The 12,897-nt window shown below is 41.9% G+C and overlaps 1 protein-coding gene across 14 annotated transcripts in view; it reads right to left on the reverse strand.

The window, feature by feature from the left end:
• The window catches only part of LOC110537504 (flotillin-2a), a 35,204-nt gene that overhangs the window by 2,210 nt on the left and 20,097 nt on the right, over positions 1-12,897 (reverse strand). For 7 of the 14 annotated variants that reach the window (XM_021623595.3, XM_090192370.1, XM_090192369.1 and 4 more), the window contains 8 exons: positions 8,170-8,260; positions 2,681-2,804; positions 2,351-2,469; positions 2,055-2,168; positions 1,833-1,952; positions 1,371-1,585; positions 797-980; positions 385-534 (listed from right to left, as the gene is read on the reverse strand). In XM_021623595.3, coding sequence (XP_021479270.1) covers positions 385-534; positions 797-980; positions 1,371-1,585; positions 1,833-1,952; positions 2,055-2,168; positions 2,351-2,469; positions 2,681-2,804; positions 8,170-8,260 — 1,117 coding nt within the window. Of the gene's footprint in view, positions 1-384; positions 535-796; positions 981-1,370; positions 1,586-1,832; positions 1,953-2,054; positions 2,169-2,350; positions 2,470-2,680; positions 2,805-8,169; positions 8,261-8,888; positions 8,980-12,897 lie in introns of all 14 variants that reach the window. The other 7 variants (XM_021623596.3, XM_090192374.1, XM_036937469.2 and 4 more) reach the window with 2 other exon arrangements.

Below are 12,897 nucleotides of genomic sequence, written 5' to 3' on the forward strand. Positions count from 1 at the left end.
ACATAACTCTGGCTTTGTACCAAATGGCACCCAATTCCCCATTTAGAGCACTACTTTTAACCAGAGCCCATTGCAAAAGTAGAGCACTACATAGCGAGATATTCGGGACGCAACCACAGATAGTGATAGTCAGACTCAGTGTAGTCAGAGACTAAACATGGTGGGGATCTGTAGGGAGTATGCTCTGGAATGACTGCAATTCGACTTGGACTTCACAGCAACATTTTATTTCTGTGGTGTGCAAATGTTTATGCATAGTGTAGATTCAGTGTTATAAACATAGCTAACGGAGGCTGGATTTATGGGATGTGTTCACACCTGCAGTGCTTGTGAGTATGGGCTATCTCTCTCTACATTCTACTGAACCCCTCCCCCCTCTCTCACCTTCATCAGGTCCACCCCTGTGAGTGCGTTGACGGACACAGGGAGCTCAGCTAATAGGCGGTTCACCTCGCCGGTCACACGGCCACCGTCCCCGCTCAGGATGACGATCTCATTGGTCCGGGCCAGGGGTGCCGCAACCTTGGCAGCAATCTGTACCAACACAATGACACAAACCTTCTTCACCTGGGTGTTCTTCAGAGAGAACTCATCTAACACAGCCTCTAGTTGTCATGTTTAAACCAAATCAAATGATAAGTTGCAATAAAAATAAAAAAACATTTATATATTGATCAAATCTTGTATTTTTTCATGTCCAAAAGTAGACACAAACTATATCAAATGCTTGTGTGCTGCTCTGTGACAACTTCCCCTTACCACACAACGCTAAATGCCAGTGTCGTGACACACTGACCTTAGGCAGGGCCTCTAGGACCAGAGCAGTCTTTGCAGCATCTCCATAATGCTGGTAGGCCTCAGCCTTCAGCCTCATCTTCTCAGCCTCAGCCTTCCCTATAGCCTCTATGGAACCGGCCTCTGCCTCCCCGATACGACGGATCTTCTCTGCCTCTGCCTGGGCAGTCAGCACCTTCTTCATCCTGTTCAGGGGTTGGCAGGAGGGCACATGAAGGGTTAAACTAATAATATCATTGGATTGCAGACTGGATTGCTTTAAACTACAGTATGACAAGCTTCTACACACCAAACCATTCAAGTAGCTACTAGTGTAAGTGTGAGATGAAGTTGCCCTAGACACTGATCGGTTTTTCAATTTTGGGTAGGATTTTGAAGAGGCTAAGCTGATCCTAGACCTGTGCCTGAGTGTAACTTACACCCAGCATGCTGCATATGTTGACTTGAATGGCAGACACTCTAGGCTCAGGTGGTTCACTCACTTCCTATAGTATGACACCTTCCTTTGCATCCAGAATTCCAACAAGCATACACATTGCCCTTATTTTCCATGCACTCAGTGATTGGTCACTCACTTCTGTCCCTCGGCCAGCTGCTGCATCTTGTAGGCCTCAGCCTCAGCCGGCCTCTTGACTGTGGCGATGAGCTCCTTTTCTGTGCGGTCAATCTCCTTCTCCTCGATGGTGATCTGCTTCTTCCTCTGAACCACCTCGATCTCAATCTCCTCCAAACGGATCTTCTGCTGCTCCTTGGCAGCCTGCAGCTCGTAGGCCAGCTGGGCTTCTGCTTTCTGGGGGGAGAAGAGGCATGGGTCATATTCACCAAGAATTAAATGGAATCAAACGGGCTGAAACGAAAAGGGAATAACTGAACTTGTGTAGGTAGTGCTTTATCCGTTGTAAAACTTTTTGCTTTGGTGTGCACTAATGAATATGACCAGGGTGATAAGGAGATTTCACATTAGGCCTAGATTTGATGTCATCGGTTAACTGCTAATGGTGAACCTAATCTAGAGCAATGATGACCATGTCTGATACCTTCGTGTTGACTTCTTGATTGAAAGCAGCCTTCTGCATCTCCAGCCCTCGTTTCGAATCGGCCATCTTGGTGTCTGCTTGGAACTTGACGTCCATCATCTCTTTCTTACAATCTGCTTCCTGTAGAGGGCAGAGACAACATGTTGAGAAGAGGAGGACAGGGAACATTCAGAGTAAATGCTGCAATGTCCTGCAAAGCATTAAAGGAATCTAATTTCTTACCCTGATTCCCGCGTCTCTCTCTGCCTCGGCCACTCCAATATCGGCATCTCTCTGTACTGCGGCCGTCTGACTCTTCCCCAGGGAACTCAGGTACTCCACTTTATCATACACATCCTGACAGGCACAAAACACAGAGGCACTCGATCATTGTGTGGCTAGTGGTGTCACTATAAGAGTGTATAGCTGTAATGAGTGTATATAAAACTACAAGTGTATAAAGCTGCACTAAGAGTATTTACATTTCAAAAGGCCAGACCTGTGCCCAAATAGGACCTGACTGTGCCCCTGTCTATTACCTTGATGGTGAAGCTGAGGATCTCGATGCCCATGCGACCCACATCAGGCGCTGCCACCTCCCGCACAAGAGCAGCAAACCTGTCTCTGTCCTGGTAGATCTGCTCTACCGTCAGAGTACCTGGAACACAGAGCTGGGGTCAGTATCTGGGTGGGTCATGAACCACAGATGCTCTGATATGGATTCATCTGAATTGGTGATTTTTTTTATATCTGTTAAACATTGTTAAATAGTTAGTATCCTATATCATAGCATGACCTAATAGTAATAAAGTAATCAGAGACGCAAAAGTACTGAACAGCAGCCTGTGTCTCTGTCAGAAGGTCCCTACCGAGGATAGAGCGTAGATGACCCTCCAGGGTCTGCAGAATGACACTCTTTATCTCAATCACAGATTTCCCCAGGAACTGTTCACAGGCATAGCCCAGCAGCTCATTGTCTACCATCACCTTCACCTGGAGCCAGGGTAATAGACAAAATTGTCAGCTGATAGCATGATGATATTGTTAGCACTTCAGAGACACAACTACGGTGGTTATTCTAAGTCAGGGATGGGCAACTGTAGAATTGAATGAAGCAAACTTACTTTAAAACAGTGGGCCCTCATGACGAGTTCAGATTTGTGGCCCCACCCCCATCAAAGTTGCTAAGTGATTATTGGTTATTTCTTAAAAAGTAACTGTCCAGTGAAAATCTTACTTTTAAAAGTTAATAGTCTATACTCATGTGGCCAAAGCACAGTGAGATCCTATTGGCACGTTCTAGCATTTATTTTCATATTTCCGTTACTCTGTGAAGTGTGCGTGTGCAATAACTCAATTCGCCCTTGCACTCCTAAACAACTCCATTTTTTGAAGACTTTGGCAAAGGCTAAAGTCTACAAAACGCAGACCACTCTGTTACAGATTCTAGTTTTGGAAACAGAAAACTGTATGGAGATAAATGTTTCATCAATGAGAAAATTTGCAGAATCTCTGCAAAAATCCATCTCATTCCATCTCCTCCCACTGGGCTTCCTCTCATCACCATATTTGTTAGTGAGTGGAAACACCAACCGGATGAGTCACATTTATACATCCGGTGAAATATCTGGCTCATTGTTCTATCTGTTATATAATCGTGTAACTGACAGTTATGGATGAAGACTATCATGAAAATAAAATATATACACAGTACCAGTCAAAAGTTCGGAGTTCTTTATTTGTACTATTTTCTACATTGTAACACATAACACATGAAATCATGTAGTAACTTTTAAAAAGTGTTAAACAAATCAGAATATATTTAATATTTTAGATTCTTCAAAGTAGCCACCTTTTGCCTTGATGACAGCTTTGCACACTCTTGGCATTCTCTCAACCAGCTTCACCTGGAATGCTTTTCCAACAGTCATGAAGGAGTTCCCACATATGCTGAGCACTTGTTGGCTGCTTTTCCTTCACTCCTTCCACAAATTAACAAGGCACACCTGTTAATTGAAATGCATTCCAGGTGACTACCTCATGAATCTGGTTGAGAGAATGCCCAGTGTGCAAAGCTGTCATCAAGGCAAAGGGTTGCTACTTTGAAGAATTAGTTTAACACTTTTTTGGTTACTACATGATTCCATATATGTTATTTCAAAGTTGACTTCTTCACTATTATTCTGCAATGTCAAAAATAGTCAAATAAAAAATAAAAAAACCCTGGAATGAGTACGTGTGTCCAAACTTTTGCCTGGTACTAATATATATATATATATAAAATTGTGACTAACAGCCGACTGAAGATGGCAGGGCATTCCTGTGGTTGAGTCCGTTTCTGAGATAACATGAACTCTAAACAACGTAATGAAACTTTGTTGCCCCTTGCTGAAACAAGAAAGGTGTTGTAGTAAATGATGGAATGGGCTTGGAACTGCTAACTCTGGCAATTTGACTGGTAAACTCATGGGTACACTTGCAATGGCTGCCTGGTATTGTGATGCATTCATTTTCATGGTAATGTAGAATGTTCATTCAAATTACGTTAACTGATATGGCTAATGCAATGGAATGCATTTTTTGTAATGTTTTTTTGACTCAACAAAATCACAGCACCATTGATGTGCACCAAAACCATGTTAGTCAACAAATTTAGCTAAACACTCTCACCGGCTCTATCCCATACGCTTGCTGGCACAGACACAGTAACGTTGTTGGCTGAAATACAGTGGAAGTCCAAAGTCCACTTCCTGCTTTTCTCCTATGGGTACACTAGCAATGGCCACCAGTCATGCCATCAGACTTGAATGGGGACAAATGTTCTATTCATTTGGCAGCAAATGCAGTTAGGAGTGGAGGAAAGGAGAAAATGTGTCTAAAAATTGTAAATATTTATTTGGTCATTTGAAGGTTATTACAGAGACTGCAGTCATTTGGCTGCTGGACAGTTACTTTAAAATGCCATGTATGCCAATAATACTTATTTTATTTCCCAAAATATGTACATACTCTGCAGTTCTATTTCTAAAACAGCACATCATTATAACCACTCATTTATAAATTCTCCCTACATAGGCCTGCAGGAATAAAACACAACCCTTCCATAAGCGATCCCCTTACCTACCTCCCTACCAATTCATCATATCGTCCAGGGTCAGGTAACATGTTATGGATAGTATTAACAAACAGAACCACACCTAAATGACTGGCCTTAGTAAGACAACCCTGCCATGATTCACAAGGCTGGTTAGAAATAAAGAGATGTTTACCCTAGATCTCTTACTCTTAGTGACTTATTTTTCTTATGTCAGGCAACAGTTTGCGGTCTTACTCTCCTCAAGGCTAAACTCCACTCAGAAACATCTATTCATACTGAGGACTGGAGTCATTAGTCATGTTGTGGAAATGTTGTCCTGCGCAAAACACTGATCTGGAGTGAATCTCAAAAGTATTTTCCTTGATTCTTCTCTGCTCGCCTCCTTCTCAAAACATCACAACGCGAGGAAAACTTGAGGACAAAGTAGAAGATCTCCTCCAATAATACGCTGTTTCCCTCTGATGTTTTGACAAGGAGAGGACATTTGGAATCGAAGGAAAATACTCCACCCTGGTCTTCGTGAGGACCGAGTGAGACTGTCCTGTTATGAAGCGGCTATGTGGGGGACATCACTTATTTTATTTTCAGGTTTATCAATAAAAAAAAACAACAGTAGTGCTAAAGTTGAGGATAAATCGATTCACCAGATGAAATATCCTCAGATTGGCCCTATTCAACCAATCTTTGAATCAATGGCGGTTGTGTTGTCCGCTGCAGCTGAAAGGGAAGAGAGTGAGCTGGTCCCTGAGGCGAGAGATGTAACTGGACATAGACTCCAATGAGACATGCACTCAGAAATGGTCTGTGAGCAATCACAGTATAATTGGAGGGGAGTTGGCAATCATTCCATGATAAACACTGATTATAAAACGACCACAGATAGACAGACAAACAACCAACCAACGCATCAGCAGGCCACCTGACAGAGACAGCAGGGGGAGCTGTGCCAAGGAAAGGTCAGCACAGAGATGAGGACCCGTGCAAATGTGCCCTACGCCACCCTTACATCCCCCCCCCCTCCGCTAACACCACGGTCTCTCCAGCATGCTCTAAAAAGGGTGGGCAGAGTACCTAAGCAAAAAATAGAACAAAAAAATACAGAAACACAGAAAATATGAGCCTGATGATCGGAAATAATACAAATGTTTCTTGAATGCAGTGCTTATTGAAACAACCTAATTTCACATTAATGACTTTAGTGGGAAACTACTTTCGTTGTGTTATGTTTTATGTGGGAGGGACCTGTTATCTGGTTAAAATAGAAGCCGCCCATTTAGGAGGTTGCCAAGAGACAGAACTCACTCTTCCAGTTTCACAAACATGTGGACACCTGTTTAGAGCTCTCAATATTGTAGTAAAAGGTCATATAATGAGAAATAAGAGACATCTTATGGGTGTGTTAAAGGTCAAAAGGAAGGTGGGTATATCCACATCTGTACTGAGCCAATCCTATTACTTTGAGCAGGGACAGTCTCATTGAAAAACACATTTCAAAGACTAATCTTCCACATAACTCCTGTTACCATAGAAACCAGGACAGGAGGCTTGTTTAAGCTCATCCAATCATTTAGACCTCATTAGGGAAGTGCAGCGTTAAAGCTTCCTCTGCATCAGTGGGCACATTGTAGTCATGCCTACTGCACAGACTAGGAAAGTAAGAAAATGGAACATCACACAACTTGTGGCTACTGAAGTTTAGAAATTAAATTACTTCTGAAGTATAGAAGTAATTGAATTGGTTGTAATAAATGACGCATGATATACTAGATTAGTAATAAATAAGACAAATGTCCAGTGAGAATTAATAAATAAAATGCAGGGAAACTTGAACTTGCATACTCACATTGAATTAACATTTGCTAGTTATAACTTTGAAAATGACTGTTAATCAGACTTTCACTGCAGATTGGCACTAGGGGGGTTAACACAATGAATCAGGCTTTTGGCACAGAAAAGGTTACAATACAAAAGGAAATTAGTGTAAACACAAAATAATGTAAATGTTGGGAGTCAAAAGAAACTTGTCAGACTTTATTCAGCTCCCTTGTACCCCTTTCAAGGAAGACTCAAAGGCAGAAATTTACAAGCAATCACTAGACTGTTTCTGCCTTGATACGAAGGTCAATAATTCTCCACAAACAACTAGTTCCACCTGATATTCATGGACATTAGATTCATCCCTATAATTCCTGCTTGAGCAATATATAGGGTATATTTAAGCAATAAGGCCCGAGAAGGTGTAGTATATGGCCAATATACCACGGCTAAGGGCTGTTCTTATGCATGACGCACTACAGAGGGCCTGGACACAGCCTTTAGCCATGGTACATTGGCCATTTATCACAAACCCGAGGTGCCTTATTGCTATTATAAAAACTGGTTACCAACGTAACTAGAGCAGTAAAAATAAATGTTTTGTCATATCCGTGGTATACAGTCTGATATACCAGCCAATCAGCATTCAGGGCTTGAACCACCCAGTTTATAATTAGTAATATACATGGGCCAAATCATTTGCAGCAAGGAGATTATCCTTTTTTTTTTAAAGAAATCTATCACAAATCCTGTTTGCAAAATGACGTATCCAGCCAGGGATGAGAGACTACATGAAGTATGGTGTTCACTCCATTACACTTGACCACGGACACATTTCTTACATTCCACCATATCGGTTTACACAGGCTTTCTTGTTTAGTGTAAAGTAAACAGGGCTGAAATAACTGAACTCTTGCAACAAAGAACCATACATCTCCATTTTGGAAAATGTTGTTGACTTTACATATATTTCTAGTTGTATAGTCAATTAGGTTTTTAAAAAATGTTATATATAGACTTGTACAATATACTTCCACAAGTTTGAAACCATGGATATTGCAGTAAATTTATAAAAATGAAATGTTAATAATTGATGAAGGCATTTCTTCTGTCATAACTTCTATCAGGAGAATGATTGACCCTCCGTCACGGCCATGGCACCAATCCCCCTTGGGGACGGCAGGTAGCCTGGCAGTTAAGAGTTAGGCCAGTAACTGAAAGGTCACTGGTTCGAATCCCTGAGCAGACTAGGTGAAAAATCTGTCAATGTGCTCAAACAAGACACTTAATCCTCATTGCTCCAGTAAGTTGCACTGGATAAGAACTTCTGCTAAATGACTAAAATGTAAAGATGTATGGAGGCTGAACCCAACCCGCCTTGAGCTGAAAGAGGCATTCCAGTCCATTCTCAGAAGGTAGGTGTGGTACAGTAGGTAGGTGCTTTACCTGTGCCACCCCAGTGACAGTAATAGCTACACCCTCCGCTGTCTCTACATCCTCACACTTGGGCTGCAGGGTCATAATCTCAAGGGTTATCCTGTGGAGAATGTGGAAAAAATAAAAATAGGCATGTTCTGGAGGGAAGTGATAGCAAATTAATATAAGGGGAGTAAAAACACAAAAAGTGAAGGAAATAAAATATTAACATTCACTCAAAGGACTCCTCCAGGGATGTGACAACAGGATGTAATAGAATGCTTTTTTCCCCAGAGCTCAAAATATCATTGGATTCTCAAATGTAGTTGTGATGTGAATTGAATCACCATATTGAAATAAATATCAAGTCATGTTAACTTGTTAATCAACAGTGTAATAGCTAGCAATGGTGGGACCCTTCTGTACATCCCTTTCTCAGAGCATTCATTATGGGGACCTTGTTGCCAAAGCCCATAGGAGTGAGTTAACGAACACAGAGGTTAGCTGTGTAGCAAAGCCCATAGAACAGGTTAATGACAGACCGCTGACTCTCTCTCCCTTTCAGTGCAAAGGGAGAGAACAACATGACATGGAGAAAGAAGGAAAAACGGAGAGAGACAGTAGTTAGCCAGTTAGTCCACACGTTTGTTTGCCATTGACGTTTTGTTTGGTTCTTGACCAGTCACTCCGTGCCCGACTGTCTTTCTTTCTGGTCTTTGTAGTCTATTCGTGGCTGTCTGAAGAATTACCTGAGCCACCCCTGTCACATCCAGGGGGACACCCTCCAAGGTTTCGATATTCTCACAGCGACAGAGGATGGTCATTATCTCCAGAGACATCCTAGGCAGGTGATAGAGTTGTAGGAATAGGAGAGGCAGGACAGTGAGTGTAGTATATGCTTACAGTAGCTGTTAGGGATGTCAGTAGAGTAGGGTCAGGGGTGAGAGGGGAGGGATTAGAACGAGAAGATACTCTTGGAGGAAGTGGCATCGGTAGCTCTAGTCTGGGCCTACGCCATAGACCAGACTCTACAGCAAAAAAGGAACCATTGTGTAACCTGAACACCAGTCAGAGAGCTTCAGATGGAACCAAAGGCTTTTCCAGTCTATCAATGATCTAATAATGCTAGTGTTTACATTACAAGCATGAACACTGCACAGCCAGTCAGTTCTCTCCACAACACAACAGACAGAAACAACTAGGACAAAGGGCAGGAGTCACGGGGAAGGATTGGTCAACACAGCAGCATTCTTAAAACCACATCTGAGATTAAGGCACAAGAGATTACTCAAAAATGCAAGTCCCTAATGACAATCTCTACTGCTTTGTTGAGGCTCGCTAAACAAGTCTAGAGCAGGGTTTCTTAAACTATGGGTCGGGACCCAAAGTGGGTCCTGGGCATGTGAGTTATGAGAATACATATATAAAATCACACACTAATTCTTCTTAATTTGGGTCGTTGGAGGACCGTTAATCTCTCATTTGGATCTCAAGCTGAAAAGGTTTAAGAACCCCTGGTCTAGAGAGTATTGACAACCAAGCAATTGATTGAGTAGTAATAATAATACAATGTGAATATTCAGCCCAAAATGAGTTTCACTGCTCTCACACACACACTATGTCTACAACATGGCTAAGAACACTAACATCAAATCAATGTTAGATCCACTGACTGACAGAGCTAAAGTGCATTTAGAAGCTGGCTGAGTCCTCAGAAGCTCCACATCAACAAGGGTTAAGGTTAGCAGTCTTTCAGCTTCAGTGTCCATGTCTGAGAGAGACCGAGTCAGGGCAGGGGCTGGCTGCAGCATCACTTCCCCAGGCCTCTGACTCCTTCTCTGTCTGTGTTATGGGAGAAAGGGATCAAAGTCTCATTGGGCCAGAGACACTAATAAGATTGCTGCATCACTAAACGGGAAGAGGCTGGGAGCTATGGTTACCCCCTTCAGGGCCCGGCCCATTCTCCAGCTGGTAACAGCTAAATGCAGGTGGGGATGGAAAAAAAATAAAAACGCTGCACCAGAGAAAAACTATACGTGGATGTCCTTTCTCATATTTAAATCATCCAAAATTATAGGAAAGGTGTTAAAAATATATTAGTACCATCGATGGGAAATATGTGAGGTCCAACTAGAGGCTGGAAATCGGTGTGTGCTGTAAAGCCAACTTCTATGGTCATTGTTGGCATGCCAAACAGAACAAACAGATCAGGGACCAGGCTAGATTAGGATATCTTCTTTCTTAGGGTGTTTTCACATATAGTCCTCTTCAAAAGAACCGATCTCAGTATTTTTGAAGTGAACTCTGGGGGAAACCCCCCCCCCAAAAAACAAAAGAACTCAGTCCTCTTTGTATTCACACTGCCCTTGAATGAGGCCTCAACTCTTTTGCCAATTCAATTAACCTATTTTGTGGTCCAAGTCCTCTTTGCATCAACACTGCTATGTTTAGAAAAGGAACCCACAACTTTTTCCAACATTCACTTAATGCACTCTGGGTTTTAACAAAGTGCAGGACAAGCCATTCTATCAAGAAGTGTTATCAGACAGCTAGATATACAGTGCCTTCAGAAAGTACTCGCACCCCTTAACTTTAAAAAAAAATATTGCTGTGTTAGCCTGAATTTAAAATGGACTAAATTGACATTGTTACACAATACCCCATAACGTCAAAGTGGAATTGTGTTTTGATTTTTAAAAAACGAATTATTAAAAATGAAAAGATGAAATGTTGAGTAAATAATTATTCAACCCCTTTGTTATGGCAAGCCAAAACACAGATTCAACCACAAAGACCAGGGAGGTTTTCCAATGCCTCGCAAAGGGCAACTATAGGTAGAAAAATAAAATAAAGCAAGGCACTAAAGTAATACTGCAAAAACTGTGGAAAAGCTATTAACATTTTGTCCTGAATACAAGTTTCAAAGTGTTCTGTTATATTTGGGGCAAATCCAAGACAACACATTACTGAGTACCACTCCATATTTTCAAGCATAGTAGTGGCTGCATCATGTTATGGGTATGCTTGTAATCCTTAAAGACACTTTTTTTATCCTGAAAAAACAAACAAACACACTAAACAGAATAGAGCTAAGCACTAGAAAACCTTGCTCAGTCTGCCTTCCACCAGACCCTGGGTGATGAATTCACCTTTCAGCAGGATAATAATTATACAAAAATAAGGCCAAATCTACACTGAGTATACAAACATTAAGAAAACCTGTTCTTTCCATGACGTAGACTGACCAGGTAAACCCAGGTGAAAGCTATGATCCCTTATTGAGGTCACTTGTTAAATCCACTTTAAAAATCAGTGTTGATGAAGGGGAGGAGACAGGTTAAATAATGATTTAAGCCTCAAGACAATTGGATTGTGTATGTATGCCATTCAGAGGGTGAATGGCAAGACAAAATATTTAAGTGCCTTTGAATAGGATATGGCAGGTGCCAGGCGCACCAGTTTGTCTCAAGAACAGCAACACTGCTGGGTTTTTCACTCTCAACAGTTTCCTGTGTGTGTGTGTGTGTCTGTGTGTGTGTCAAGAATGGTACAACTCCCAAAGGACATCCAGACAATTTGGCATAACTGTGGGAAGCATTGGAATCAACCTGGGCCAGCATCTCTGTGGAAAGCTTCCGACACAATGTTCCCTCTAAGCTGTGCGCGTACTAGCCGAGACTACTGCTCAGCTCAAAAATATCAGCCCACAGAGAGAAGCACGAGATTGAACACTTCTGTAAAAGTTTAAAAAAATATATATGATAAAAGCCTTGTTCCTATTTTACATTTTTTGTCAAGGGCTGTTGGCGGTAGGTGCACCCAATTCAGCTGCTCTGCGTGCCGAGTAGGCGAACTGTTGCCATTTTGAACCAATTCTGTTTCTAAAGGAAAACGGTGGCTTCCCTGCAGGCCCAGAGAGCAAATCAAGTGCACTATAGGCCTACCAGATGGCTCAGATGACCGTGTCTGCAGTAACGTAGCAGGCATAAAAGAAAGCTACAGCAAAGTTGATACTGTAAGATTTTAACATGACTAGAGTGAGTTCATGTTTAAGTTCTTACTCAGCACTGTCAACACTTTGTATAAGCCATAAAATGCTTGTTCTTCCCTTCTTGTTCTTCCATTTCCACTCAGAGCTACAACAACTACTGCAGCAGTAATGAATGAGTAGGGAAGTGTATCTACAGGCTTGCATTGTTATTTTTAGCGGCTTGGGCTCTTTTTTATAACGAGGAATATTTCACTCTGTTCATAGGAGTAACAACAATTTGTACACAAGGCAGAAATAATGCGGTGCGACTCGAGATTCACCATCAGCTGGAGAATGAGTCCCTTTTTGGTCAGTGTCAGTGGAGGAAAAGGAGAGAGAAGGGATGTTGAGAGTCGGACCCTCAGTCTACTGCTCTCCCTCCGCTAAGACTGACCATCAGATGCAGGCACCCTCAGCCCAGTAAAATAAAAAAGCAAATGTAAATGCATGCTCACTCAACTTTGCTTCACAAGTAATACAACAACGGATCTATTACCGGGGTGATCATATAGCCTAGCTCAAATTGTGAAAAATATACATATTTTTTAAATGGCCCAAACAATGCATTGGCAGGGCAACTCAAGCAAAGCCAATATGCGGTGCTAATGTATTAACAATATCAACGTTTCACTTTACTGTGGCAATTGTGACACGCAATATTAGCCACTTTCAATGCAACATACCGAAACAAACTATGTAACAGATTTTATTGTAGGCAGAACGCGTCA

Source organism: Oncorhynchus mykiss, chromosome 12, assembly GCF_057628025.1.
Source record: "Oncorhynchus mykiss isolate SJ-2025 chromosome 12, ASM5762802v1, whole genome shotgun sequence".
Classification (NCBI taxonomy): domain Eukaryota; kingdom Metazoa; phylum Chordata; class Actinopteri; order Salmoniformes; family Salmonidae; genus Oncorhynchus; species Oncorhynchus mykiss.